The 15,233-nt window shown below is 40.8% G+C and overlaps 1 protein-coding gene across 1 annotated transcript in view; it reads left to right on the top strand.

Annotated features, from left to right (window-relative positions):
• LOC116982116 (myosin light chain kinase, smooth muscle-like) overlaps positions 1-15,233 on the top strand; it is a 91,198-nt gene that overhangs the window by 19,078 nt on the left and 56,887 nt on the right. The window contains exon 2 of the mRNA XM_033035442.1: positions 14,442-14,558. Within this exon, the coding sequence (XP_032891333.1) occupies positions 14,442-14,558 (117 nt within the window). The remainder of the gene's footprint in view (positions 1-14,441; positions 14,559-15,233) is intronic.

Below are 15,233 nucleotides of genomic sequence, written 5' to 3'. Positions count from 1 at the left end.
TCAGATTAGGAGACCAAAACTGTACGCAATACACCAGGTGTGGTCTCACCAAAACCCTGTACAACTGCAGTAGAACCTCCCTACTCCTATACTCAAATCCTTTTGCTATGAATGCTAACATACCATTCGCTTTCTTCAGTGCCATTGTAATCATGTATTGTTTTTCTGCTGCTTGTTAGCACGCAACAAAATCTATTCACGTGACAATAAACTAAACTGAAACAGATCTTTGCTCGACTCAACTCCTAGAAATATTGAAAAATAGGTGCAGGAGTAGGCCATTTGGCCCTTTGAGCTAACACCGCCATGATCATGGCTGATCATTTAAAATCAGTACCCCGTTCTTGCTTTTTCCACCATATCCCTTGATTTCTTTAGCCCCAAGAGCTACATATATCGAACTCTCTTGAAAACATCCAGTGAATTGGCCTCCACTGCCTTCTGTGGCAAAGAATTCCACAGATTCACAACTGTCTGGGTGAAGACGTTTTTCCTTATCTCAGTCCTAAATGGCCTAACCCTTATTCTTAATCTGTGACCCGTGGTTCTGGACTCCCCCAACATTGGAAAACATGTCATGCATCCAGCCTATCCAATCCCTTAAGAATTTGATATGTTTCTATAACATGCCCTCTCATCCTACTAAATTCCAGTGAACACAAGCCCAGCCGATCCATTCTTTCATCATATGTCAGTCCAGCCACCCCGGGAATTAACCTGATGAACATACGCTGCACTCCCTCAATAGCAATAATGTCCTTCCTCAAATTAGGAGACCAAAATTGCATAAAATTGCACTCCAGCTGCGGTCTCAACAGGGCCCTGTACAATTGCAGCAGGACCTCTTGTTCATAAACTCAATTCCTCTCGCAATGAAGGCCAACATGCCATTAGTTTGCTTCACTGCCTGCTGTACCTGCAAGCTTACTTTCAGTGACTGATGTACAAGCACACCCAGGTCCCGTTGCACCTCCCCCTTTTCTAATCTGACACCATTCAGATAATAATCTGCCTTCCGGTTCTTGCCACCAAAGTGGATAATCTCACATTTATCCACCTTTTACTGCATCTGCCATACATCTGCCCACTCATCCAACCCATCCAAGTCACCCTGCAGCCTCATAGCATCCTCCTCGCAGCTCACACTGCCATCCAGCTTTGTGTCATCCGCAAACATGGAGATGTTACATTTAATTCCTTCGTTAATATTTTGTATAATATATTGTATAATATAAATCGTTAATATATTGTAAATAACTGGTGTTCCAGCACCGAGTCTTGCGGCATTACTAGTCACTGCCTGCCATTCTGAAAAGGACCCATTAATTCCTATTCTAACTCCTGTTCTATGCTGGTTCCCAAAGACCATCAATTCCTCAATCTCTCAAATAATTCTCCATCTTAACGATCTGACCATCTCAGTGAGGGCAGAAAATTCAGAGAATGAATGCCTTTGAATTCAAACAAATACAATAATGGCATCCATAGAAACATAGAAAGTTGTTGCAGGAGTAAACCATTCGGCCCTTCGAGCCATTCAATATGATCATGGCTGATCATCCAGAATCAGTACCCTGTTCCTGCTTTATCTCCATGTCCTTTGATTCCGTTAGCCCAAAGAGCTATATCTAACTCTTGAATACATCGTCAAGAGGCTTTTAGATAAGCACATGGATACATAGGTCATGGAGGGATATGGAACATGTATAACTAGAGGAGATTAGTTTAATGTTTAATGCATCATGTTCAACACAGACATTGTGGGCCAAAGGGCCTGTTTATGAGCTACACTGTTCTAACAGAAAGATAAAAGCAGTTGTGTCAATGTCTGAGAAAGGGAAATGGCTTTACATGGATATCTACCCTCTTGGGACTGGGTGGACTTGGCAATAGCATGATTGTGTGAGATTATTTTAGTTTAGAAATACAGCATAGAAATAGGCCCTTCAGCCCACCGAGTCCACATTGACCAATGATCATCCATTCACACTATTTTTATGTCATTACACTTTCTCATTCACTACCTACATAATGGGCAAATTTTTTTTTAAATAGGCTAATTAACCCACAAACCTGCTAATTAATTAACAAATGTGGGAGGAAACCAGAGAATCTAGATGTCACAGAGTGCAAACTTCACACAGGTAGTACTTGAGGTTGTGATCAAACCCAGGTCTCTGATGCTGTGAGGCAGCAACTCTACTTGCTGTGCCACAGTGCTGTGGGATCTTTCTGGGATATTTCTGTCTTTTCGGAATGTTCCGCTACTGCCAAAATATTAATTTGACTTTGTCAAATGCTTCCCGCCTTAGTTTTCAGATTTGTGTTCTTTTTAACTCTGTTTTCTATCTTTCGTGCAGTCAATCTGTATTTCAAACGTTCTTATTTTTTGTTTTGGAACTGGACATCTCAACCTAATAAGAAGATGCAGTAATCAAGATACAAGCAGGTCACTAGTTGTGGGACATTCCACAATCACAACTCCTTGCACGTCAGACTATTTGACTAAATGTTGGTGGTATGAAGGGGGGAGTGACCATTTGTCTTCCCTTCACATCTATCTATCTATATACTTTTAAAACACTGTGTGTGTGTGTGCGTGTGTGGGTGTATGGTGTTTTGCATTTGATTCGTAACTCTGCGCAAACCAGACGCAAAAACGCCGTGATTTTTACCTTTTCGCTAGCGATTTTACTTTTACATTCGCACATCCACTCATTGGTCAATTATTTCCCCAGATTTTGTGTAAAATTGATCACAAAACTCAAACACAACTCAATTTTTAAGATCTAAACGGTTCTTACCAGCTGCTGACGTCACTCCTCCATCCATACCCCCCTCTCACCCCTAACCCCTCCCCCCTCCCCCCTCCCTTCGTCCCACCTCTCCCCCTCCTCCCCCTTCTCTCCCCCCCTTCTCTCCCCCCCTTCTCTCCCCCCCTTCTCTCTCCCCCCTTCTCTCTCCCCCCTTCTCTCTCCCCCCTTCGCTCTCCCCCCCCTTCTCTCCCCCCCCTTCTCTGCCCCCCCTTCTCTCCCCCCCCTTCTCCCCCCCCCTTCTCTCCCCCCCCTTCTCTCCCCCCCTTCTCTCCCCCCCTTCTCTCTCCCCCCCTTCGCTCTGCCCCCCTTCTCTCTCCCCCCCTTCTCTCTCCCCCCCGTTCTCTCCCCCCCTTCTCTCTCCCCCCCCTTCTCTCCCCCCCCCTTCTCTCTCCCCCCCCTTCTCTCTCCCCCCCACTTTCTCTCCCCCCCCTTCTCTCCCCCCCCCCCCCCATCTCTCTCCCCCCCCCCTCCATCTCTCTCTCCCCCCCAACAATTTCTACTCGTGCATCTGTAGAAAGTTGTAAAAATCATTGGAGCAATGCTGAATTTCCATAGCCTGCTGTTGGTGTGTGTGCTATCTTGGCAGCAGTGTTAATGTGGTTGTACCAGGAACTTCAACACCATGTAGCCTGAACTGCACTCTGCTTCCTGAAGCTAATGATCGGTTGTTTGGATTTGCTGACAGTGAGGGAGAGGTTGTTGCCTTGGCACTGTGCCACTAAGTTTGGTATCCCTTTCCTATACTCTGTCTCCTCATTGATGGAGATACGGCCCACTGCAGTGTTCTCATCTGCAAACTTGTAAATGGAGTTAGAGCCGAATTTGGTCACACAGTTGTGAGTGTATAGGGAGTATAGTAAGGGGCTGAGCGTTAAGAGTGTTTAATTGTCATTTATAATGACAGTGGAACAATGGACTTCTTAATTGCAGCAGCATAATAAGCCTGTAAATTCAATACACATAGATAATATATAATAAACTAAAATTCAATAAATTAACAACTAAAATACTAGTGTAAAAATAGCAAAAACACGCCATGGAAGCTCAAAAATGAGGTTAGCATTGTGTAGTGTTCAAGAGTGTTCTTGAACCTGGAGGTCATGGTTTTCAGACCCCTGATCATCTTCATGATGGCAGGAGTGAAACGGCAGGCAAGTTGGTTCAATGTGTTTCCTGCAGGATGTGGGAAGTCGGGTCACACTGCTGGTGCTTCTGGAAACTCCACCTGCAGAAATTGTGTCCAGGTGCAGCTCCTGAATGAACGTGTCGGGGAACTGCAGCAGCAGTTGGATGACCTCAGGGTCATCTGGGAAAACGAGAGTTTCCTGGACAAGACCGACAGTGAGGTTGTCACACAAGGATAAAGGAAGAACGAAGAAAGAGGCGTAAACGTGGAGTGCAGGAGCCCCCGGTGGCTATACCTATTGAAAACAGGTGCACCCTCTTGTGAGCGGATGACACAACAAGATTGAGTGGTAGCTAGGGCTGTGATTCCAACCCTGGTGCTGAGGCAGGAAGCATCTGGTAATGGTGGAAGGTTGCTTCTCAGGCTGGAGGCTTGTGACTAGTGGTGTGCCTCAGGGTTCGGTGCTGGGCCCGTTACTGTTTGTCAACTATATCAATGATTTGGATGAGAACATACAGGGCAATATTAGCAAGTTTGCTGATGATGCAAAAGTTAGTGGTTTTGCAGATAGTGAAGATGGTTGTGAATGATTGCATCAGGATCTATAACATATAACATATAACATATAACAATTACAGCACGGAAACAGGCCATCTCGACCCCTCTAGTCCGTGCCGAACACATAATCTCCCCTAGTCCCATATACCTGCGCTCAGACCATAACCCTCCATTCCTTTCCCATCCATATAACTATCCAATTTATTTTTAAATGATAAAAACGAACCTGCCTCCACCACCTTCACTGGAAGCTCATTCCACACAGCTACCACTCTCTGAGTAAAGAAGTTCCCCCTCATGTTACCCCTAAACTTCAGTCCCTTAATTCTCAAGTCATGTCCCCTTGTTTGAATCTTCCCTACTCTCAGTGGGAAAAGCTTTTCCACGTCAACTCTGTCTATCCCTCTCATCATTTTAAAAACCTCTATCAAGTCCCCCCTTAACCTTCTGCGCTCCAAAGAATAAAGCCCTAACTTGTTCAACCTTTCTCTGTAACTTAGTTGCTGAAACCCAGGCAACATTCTAGTAAATCTCCTCTGTACTCTCTCTATTTTGTTGACATCCTTCCTATAATTAGGCGACCAAAATTGTACACCATACTCCAGAAATTCTGTATTGATTGGCCAGGTGGATGGAGGAATGGTTGATGGAATTTAATACAGAGAAGTGTGAGGTGTTGCATTTTGGGACGTTGAACAAGGGCAGGACCTACACAGTAAATGGTAGGCCTCTGGGTAGTTTTGTAGAGCAGAGGGATCTATGAGTACAGGTGCACAGTTCCTTGAAGGTCGAGTTGCAGGTAGATAAGGTGGTCAAAAAGGCTTTTGGCACTTTGGCTTTCATCAGTCAGAGATTTGAGTATAGAAGTTGGGAGGTCATGTTGCAGTTGTATAAGACGTTGGTGAGATCGCATTTAGAATATTGCGTTCCGTTCTAGGCACCATGTTATAGGAAAGATATTGTCAAGCTTGAAAGGGTTCAGAAAAGATTTACAAGGATATTGCCTGGACTAGAGTGTGTGAGCTATAGGGAGAGGTTGAGTAGGCTGGGTCTCTATTCCATGGAGCGCAGGAGGATGAGGGGAGATCTTATAGAGGTGTACAAAATCATGAGAGGAACAGATCAGGTAGATGCACCGAGTCTTTTACCCAGAGTAGGGGAATCTAGGACCAGAGGACATAGGTTCAAGATGAAGAGGAATAGATACAATAGGAATCCGAGGGGTAACATTTTCACACAAAGGGTGGTGGGAGTATGGAACAAGCTGCCAGAGGAGGTAGTTGAGGCTGGGACTATCCCATTGTTTAAGAAACAGTTTGACAGGTACATGGATAGGACAGGTTTGGAGGGATATGGACCAAGCACAGGCAAGTGGGACTAGGGTAGCTAGGACATTGTTGGCCGGTGTGGGCGAGTTGGGCCAAAGGGCCTGTTTCCAGACTGTATCACTCTGTGACTGTGACTATGAGAGTGTGACCAGGGTGGTGTGTGTCTTTGATGCTGGGTGCCTATAGATCACTTCACTGGTGGGGAAATCAGTCCCCTTGATGGATTGAGCAATGTCCACCACTCACTGTAATCTCCTTCATTGCTGGGCATTTGAGTTGCTGAACCAGGCCATGATGCAACCAGTCAATATGATCTGTGGAAACAGAGACAACTGTGGATATTTATGATTGCTTCAAGTTGCCAGGTCCAGGGCACCAGTGTTGAGAATTATGGTGGAGGCTGTTTTGTCACCAATGCTTATTGATTGTGATCAGTGGGTGACGGAGTGAAGTTTTGGAGAGGTGTGCTGACTCCTAGGTCTACGTGTTTGAAACTGAGTTTGTTTGGACATCCGGTGGTGCTGTTACTGGCTGCCTCCACCCATGGTCTGGTTGTCTTTGTCTATTTTTGTTATGTTTAGAGTGTGCTTTTTTAGTTTTTTTCATTATTTTATGTGGGGGGAAGCGGGTAGGGTAAGGGGGAAACCGTCCTTCAGTCACTCCCTGGCGAGGATGCGGCTATTATCCGAGTCGCGTCCTTGCCCCCCTCCCCCCCCCCCCCCCCCCCCCCCACCCCGGCCTTTCCTGCCGGGACCGGACCAGAGCTTCAGCGGCGGCGGCGCTGCGCTCGATACATCGCGGAGCGGGCGAGGCCTTACCTGGGATCACCGCTTGGTGCTCCGGAGTGTTGGGCCGCTGCTATAACATTGCAGAACTGTGGGTGCGGAGCTCCCAATGCGGGCGGCGCTGACTTTAACATCGCGGAGTCCTGGGACCCTTTGCCAGGGGTCGCCAGCACGAATCTCCACCCAGCGTGCGCGGCCTGTGGACATCGGGAGCCGCGGACTCCGGTGGGAGGTGGCCGATTCAGAGATCCAGGCCGCTGAGGATGTTCTCCCATTCAACATCGGGGTTCCATCGTTCCCGGCGAGAGGGCCTGAACATCGGACCACCCATAGCGGCGACTACAGGGTGCTCGGGAGGCCCCGACCACGGGTGAACATTGGGGAACATCAGTGAGGAGGTTGACTGGACTTTGGTTCCTTCCCTCACAGTGTGGAACTTTGGTGCCGCTGTGGGGATGTTTGTGTTGTGGACTACTGTGTTCATGTGTTTTTGTGGGGTTTTTTGTGTTGTTTTTTTTGTATGACTGTAAGGGAAAGAGAATTTCATTGTCTCTTAATTGAAGACAATTACAATAAATTAAATCAAATCAAATCAAAAATTATGGTGTTGATAGCAGAGCTATAGTCAATAATCAGAAATCTGACTTCCGGTTGGCGCCACGATGTGAGTGGAATCGCGCCATTACAGCTCCGAAAAAAACTGAATTTAAAACGGGGGTAAAAGGGTCAAACAAACGCACTTACCACAGGAGATCGATTGTGAACGGCTCCGGCAGCGTTTAAAAGGTGCGTGACGTCATCAGGCGCGCGATTTTAAGAAGAAATTATGACCCAGCGCTCCCCCACTCCCACCGCTGGAAAAAAAGCTACGAGAAGGGAAACTGGCCTCAGCTCGGGTGCAACTGCTGCTTCTCAAGAAGATATCTCACAGAGGAAAGCTGAAATGGAGGAACTTAAGACTACCATTCTAGGTGAGATAAAGAAGCAGAGGAAGGAGTATATGGAGGAGATAAAGAAGCAGAGGAAGGAGTATATGGAGGAGATAAAAAGTTTAAAAGCGGATATGCTGGTGTCTCACGAGAAAAATAAAGAAGATAAAGAAGACTTAATAAAACAAGTTATAACGACGGTAAAAAGTATGATGGATGAGTGGAAGGAAAAGGCTAATGCCGAGTTACAAACTCAAATTGAGGATGTAAAGGAAATAGCTGCTGGGATGGAAAGAAAGCTGGATGACAAGATAGATCCTACTATAATTTCGCTAGACCAACAAGGCGAAGCAATTAAAGAGCTAACTAAAATTGCTGAAGTGAATACTAAGGAGACCGAAAAACTCCGTGCCGAGAACAAACGCCTCTTAGAATTATTACATAAAACAAACGAGAAATGTATCGATCTGGAGGGACGCCAACGCCGTAAAAATTTGCGTATAGTTGGTCTGAGCGAAGGTCGTGAGGGGAGTCAAGATCCTCGAAAATTTGTTGCAAAACTTTTAATGGATATCTTGAATTTGGATCATGAACCCCTGTTGAGCCGTGCACATAGGGCTCTAAGACGGGCCCCTGGGATAGGTTCATCGCCCAGACAAATGATTGTAAAAGTGGCCTTTGACCATGTCTTCGAAGAAATGATGAAGATAATAATAAAAAAGAGAAACCTGAAATACGAGGGAGACAACATCAGTATTTTTAGAGACTTCCCTGCAGAAGTGGCCAAGAAAAGAGCTCTATTTAAAGAAACAAAAGGTATTCTGAGGAATGTACAGAATACTAAGAATCTGAGATATGGCTTGATGTACCCAGCAATACTGAGAGTAACTTATGATGACAAGGAATATCGTTTCGTTAAGCATACTGAAGCATTGAAATTCGCCCGAGGCATACAGCAGAAGCCAGAAGATGAAGAGAGAGAAGATGCGGAGGAAGAACCCGAGGGAGAAGGAGAGGACTGAACTTTTATCATCGACCTGTGGTTATGAAATACTCACTTAGAAGGAAGTGGAATAATGGGCATTTAGTAGTAGTTCTGTATTAATTATTAGAAAATATTTAATTATTCCATGATAATAGTATTACATATTATAGTATTAAATACAATTGATATTAGTAATTAGCAAATAGTAATATGAATAATAGAAATAATTACTAAGTACTAAGTATATAAAGTTAGTACCCCACCCCAATATATATAGCATTTGAGATAGGAGCTGGTATAATCAACATCTTTTTTTTATTAAAAAAACGGAAGTCTTTAGATTAATGGCCACGTTAGTGTGGCTTTCACCTTCACATACTACACACTATACAAGTGTAGTTTCTTTTTTTTCTGAGCACCCTATTAACACCCTTTACTTTTTTTTTATTATTGATATTTCTTATTGTTTTTGTTTTTTATTGATCTTATATTATATATTATTTGAATGTAGATGTGAAGGATATTGTGTATTTAGTTTAAGAAGACATAGATGTGGATTAAGGTGGAAAGAAATTCTCATTGGATTGATGTCCGGGTGCAACGGGGAGCTGGGTGAGTCAAGAAGGCTACTCCAAAAAAAGCCGCCCTAATAGTAAAATGCATGATATAAAGGTGAAGACTGGGGGTGATGGAGTAACCTTCTGCAGTTGGAATGTAAAAGGCATTAATGAACCAATTAAAAGGGGAAAGGTATTAGCTCAGTTGAACAGATTGAAGACAGATGTCATTTTCCTTCAAGAGACTCATCTTAAAAAAGATGCTCAACATAGATTAACAGCTAAATGGATTTCTAAGGTGTATCATTCTACATTTATTCATAAATCTAGAGGAGTTGCAATAATTATTCGCAAAGGTATACCTTTCATACAAAGTTCTATTATAGAGGATAAAGAAGGCAGATATGTAATAATTACAGGGGAATTATATTCAAAAAAGGTAATTTTAATGAATATATATGCCCCTAATTTTGATAATCCATTATTTTTTAAGAAAATATTTAATAATATTCCTATATCCACTCAACACAATTTAATAATTGGAGGTGATTTAAATTGTACTTTAGATAATTATCTAGATAGATCATCCGCAAAAAGGAAAGCTGCCTCGAAATCAAGTAAATTCATAAATGCTTTTATCAATACATCTAATATTAAAGACATCTGGAGGTTAGATAACCCATCCGGACGAGAATATTCTTTTTTCTCGCCCGTACATGGAACCTATTCGAGGATAGATTATTTTTTAATAGATTCTAAATTACTTCCTTTTACGTATGATGCAAAATATCATAATATTATCATCTCGGATCATGCGCCATTAACATTTAAGATAAAATTAAAAGATATATCTAATAAAACTACTACCTGGAGATTTAACCCTCAGATATTAAAGGACAATGACTGTTGTAAATATGTGATGGATCAGATTAAATTATTTTTTGAAACTAATGATAATCCTGAAACTTCTCCATCACTATTTTGGGACACATTTAAGGCATTCATGCGTGGCGCAATAATATCCGCACAAGCACATCTCAATAAAGAAAATCGAAAAATAGAACAAAATTTAGAAAATGAGATAAAACGTCTAGATAATGAAAATATAAAACAGCCTTCCAAAGAGTTAAGTAATAAAATTGCATCAGTAAAATATAGATTAAATAAAATATATTCTAATCAAGTGATTAAACTTTTTCAACAAACTAAGCAAGTGTATTTTGAATTTGGAGATAAGCCACAAAAATTACTAGCACGACAGCTTAGAAAATTAGAAGATGAGAAGATGATACACGGAATTAGATCTGAGTATGGAAATATATTAATTACTCCAAAAGATATTAATGATAGATTTTTACAATATTATAAAAATCTTTATTCGTCAAAACTAACAGGACAAACAGATAGTATGGAAATATTTTTACAAGAATGTCAAATCAATAGCTTAGATCAGGAAGGTAGAGAATTGTTAAATGCTGAAATAACAGTAAAAGATATTATAGAATCAATTAGTTCGCTTAAGAACGGAAAAGCAGCGGGCCCAGATGGCCTGAGTGCAGAATTTTATAAAAAATTTCAAGATCTGATTTCCCCAAGATTACAAATAATGTATAGATATGCATATGACCAAGGAAAATTACCAGAATCTTTAAATGAATCCACAATTACACTCATCCCTAAAGTAGATAAGGATTTGGAAGATCCTGGATCATATAGAGCGATTGCCCTTTTAAATACAGACCAAAAAATATTAACTAAGGTCTTATCTAGGAGATTAAGTTTAGTGATCTCTAAATTAATACATTATGATCAAACAGGTTTTATCCCAAAACGTTACTCATCCCATAATCTCAGACGTTTGTTTAATATTATATATTCAAAAAGAATACGAGATACGGAACTAGCGGTTATATCACTAGATGCAGAAAAAGCGTTTGATCAGGTGGAATGGATGTATTTATTTAATATAATGGAAAAGTTTCAATTGGGGGATAGATTTTGTAAATGGGTAAGAATTTTATACTCGAATCCTATGGCAAGAATTTTGACTAACCAAATTTTATCAGCCAAATTCAAACTCTCTAGGGGATGCAGACAGGGATGTCCGTTATCACCCTTATTGTTCGCATTGGTGATAGAACCATTGGCGGAAAAAATTAGATCTGAACCTGAAATATATGGCTATAATACTGATACAACAATTAATAAAATTTCTTTATATGCAGATGATGTTTTGATTTATATTACAAAACCGGAAATTAGTATTCCCAACCTGCTAAACATTATAACTAAGTTTGGTGCATTTTCTGGGTATAGGATTAATTGGGATAAAAGCGAGATTATGCCAATAACAGGAATAAATCTTAATACATTACAACAATACCCATTAAAAGTAGTTACAGACAAACTTAAATATTTAGGGATTAACGTAACTAAAACTCATAACTCATTAATAAAATCCAACTATCCTCAACTATTAGATAAACTTAGAAAAAATATTTTATATTGGAAAACACTGCCTATATCCATGATTGGTAGAATAAGTGCCATAAAGATGGTATTTCTACCGCAGTTGTTATATTTGTTTCAGGCTATTCCTTTTTTTCTTCCGAAAACTTTTTAAAAAAAATTGATAATATTGTCAATAGCTTTATTTGGGATTATAAAAATCACAGAATAAATAAAAAACATCTATGCAAAGCTAAGATAAATGGAGGATTAGCACTTCCAAACTTTTTATATTATTTTTGGGCTGTTCAGATTAAGAATATGAATTTCTGGTGGGTAAATATGGATCATGAACCGACATGGTTAAATATAGAAAAGGAGGACTGTCTACCTTTCAATGTAGGTTCGATAATTTTTGCACCAACGGAAGTACAAAAAAAATATTATAAAGACAACCTAATAATATATAATAATAGACGTATTTGGAAACAAATAGTTAAGACTCTACACTTGGATAATCTCTCATTTAGATTACCAATTATGAATAATCCATCGTTTAAACCTGCTATATTAGATGGGGGGTTTAAACAATGGGATGATTTAGGAATTACAAGGATAGAACATCTGTATAGAAAAGGAAAATTTCTTTTATTCCAGGAGTTACAAGATATTTATGGATTGTCTCCACAACATTTGTTTAGGTATTTACAAATTAGAGATTATATTAAATCCAATACACAAGATTATAAAAATAAAGAAGCAGGATTGTTAGATGAACTGTTTAATTTATATCCAAATACAGAAAAATTAATAGCCTATATATATAACATCATTTTGGATAAGGAGAATCCAATAACGGAAGTATATCGTCAAGCATGGGAAAATGAAATGGGATTGGCTATAACAAAAGAAAACTGGGAAGAAAGTCTACAACGAATACACCGGTGTTCATTAAACGCCAGACATATACTGATACAATTTAAAGTATTATATAGGTTACATTATTCGAAAACTAAATTAAATAGTATTTTTCCGAATCTCTCCGCTATTTGTGATAAGTGCAAGAAAGCAGAGGCAAATTTAATACATAGTTTCGTTACATGTCCTAAATTGAATTATTACTGGACAGAAATCTTTAAAGTTATTTCTGAAGTCATCAAAGTTAAATTGGACCCTAACCCAAAGCTAATAATATTTGGAATTCCGGATTTACATCTATCACTTACAGTAAATCAAAGAAATTTCTTTGATTACTGTTTAATAATTGGAAAAAAAATCATATTGAAATTTTGGAAGGGAACATTATCCCCCACAACCAAAATGTGGGCAACAGAGATGATGGAGACGTTACATCTGGAAAGAATTAGATTTGTCCTATTGGACAAGTATAATTCTTTTGAACAGATATGGTCTCCATATATACAGTATTTAGAGAAGTAGCTGTTCTTGGCAACACAGCTCGACGTGCACCCTGCGGGATTTGGTGAGAATAATTCATTTTTATATTGGAATTACATATATGTCTTTATTGATACTATCACTTGTAGTAGTGTTATTAATAATACATATTGTGGTTACTAAAAATGTTTTTTTTTTTTTTTTTTTTTTTTTTCGTTTCTCTTTTCTTTCTTATATATAATCAAATTATTATTTAATCACTCTCTTAATGATTTATTCTTTCTCTATTCTTTCTCTATCATTATTTCTAAAAAAACAGTAGATAAGTATTACTAGTGTTTTACTTAATGCAAATTGAATTAATTTGATATAAAGTTGTTTGAAGCATTGTAATTGATTACCTTTAATAAAAAAATATATTACAGAAATCTAACATTGGTGTCATAGAACAGACCAGTACAACACAAGAACAGGCCCTTCAGCCCATAATGTGCTGAACATAATGCCATGGCCATTATTTATCTACATACATAATCCACGTCCCGCTATTTCCTGTATATCTATATACCTATCCAAAAGTATTTTAAATGCCACTAATGTACTTGCTCAACTACCATCCCTGGCAGCATGTTCCAGGCACACTGTATAAAAATAATTTGCACCGCACATCTCCTTTAAACTTTGCCCCTCTCACCTTCAAAGCTCCGCTCTCTCCTATTTGATTTTTCCATTGTGGGGAAAAAAATAGTCTGATTGTCTATCTTTCTGTACTGTCTGACTATGTTCTTGTTATTCAGATGATCCAGGCCGGCGGCATTTCCCTGACCTTCTGTTCAATGTGAGCATAAAATGTATTGAGCTGTTCGAGGAGGGATGCGTTGTTGTCAGCGATACCAGCTGACTTTGCTTTGTAAAACATTTAGCCTGAAGCCTAGTCACAATCGATGGTTGTCTGTGTAGTTATTCTATCACTCTAGCTTTGTCCAGAATTGCTTCTTGACATCCCTGATGTCTTTTGGAATGCTGTACCGATATTTCCTGCATCCAACTTGAATGTTACAAGAACTTTACCTGGGAGTGGACTTGTGGTTCATCAATGGTTTCCAGTTGGGGAAGCCTCCGATTGACTACTTTGACATGCATTCCTCTACACACTTACTGATGAAGTTTGTGACACAATGCATAATCATTACGTTGGGCTGCAGAGTTCCCGAATACAGACCAGTTCACAGACTCCAATCAGTCACAAAGGATCTCATCTTTCTCCTCAGACATGAACTCGTGACTTTCTGTACCTGATCCTCAAGCTTCAGTTTCCACAAGAAACTTATTTCTCCTTCTCCCATTTCTCTTTATCCCTCCCCCTACCGTTCCCATCCACCCACCATCCCTCTGCTTCTATATTTCAATCCCCGCCCAGCGCTGTATCTCTAAAGTCTCAAGTGTAAAAGGTTTTGCACCACCAGCATTGTGTATCTGTACTAACACTACTGTCACTTTTGTACCTGCAGAGTGCCCGGTTTTCACAAAACCCCTGACGGATGTCACAGCTGATGAAAGCAGCACCATCGTACTGCAGGGCACAGTTGTTGGAACAAGTCCAATCACCATCTCCTGGTTACTAAATGGTGAGCTTGAGCCCTGGCACCAACTGCTCACACACTCTAGTGCTGCGTTACTTGTAAAGAACAGACTGGCTCATGAAAAGGGTATACAATACAATACAATTTATTGTCATTTGAGCCTCAGTGAGGCTCAAACGAAATTCTGTTTCCACAGCCATACAAACAAAGACAATTCCTAGACATACACACAATTTAGTTCACACAAACATCCATCACAGTGAACCTACTGTGATGGAAGGCAAAGTCTTTTCTCTCCCCTGTTCTCCATGTCTCTCCCGAAGTCCAAGCCCCAGGCGGGCGATGATAAGTCCCACGGCCATTTTAGTCCGTGCCGGGCGATTTACGGCCCCGCTCCCGGTCCAAATGTCACAAAGTTGGAGCCCCCGGCGGGCGCTGGAATGTCCCACGGCCATGAAGCCGTGCCGGGCGATGTACGACCCCGCTCCGGGTCGTTCCAACCCCGCGACACGGGCTGGAGAAGTCGCGTTGCGGGAGCTCCGGGAAGCGGTCTCTCTCCCCCCGGACCCAGAGGGATCAAGGTTAATATAGCAGTGATCAAAAGAGCTCAGCAGCGGCTCCACTCCCTCCGGAGACTAAGGAAAGCAGGTCTCCCTACTGTTCATCTAAGTATCTTCTACAGGGGCACCATCGAGAGTATATTGACCTACGGCATCACTT

The sequence above is a fragment of the Amblyraja radiata genome, chromosome 16 (genome assembly GCF_010909765.2).
Source record: "Amblyraja radiata isolate CabotCenter1 chromosome 16, sAmbRad1.1.pri, whole genome shotgun sequence".
In the NCBI taxonomy this organism is placed as follows: Eukaryota; Metazoa; Chordata; class Chondrichthyes; order Rajiformes; family Rajidae; genus Amblyraja; species Amblyraja radiata.
Note: the sequence above shows the minus strand (reverse complement) of the source record. Positions and strands in the feature narration are given on the sequence as shown.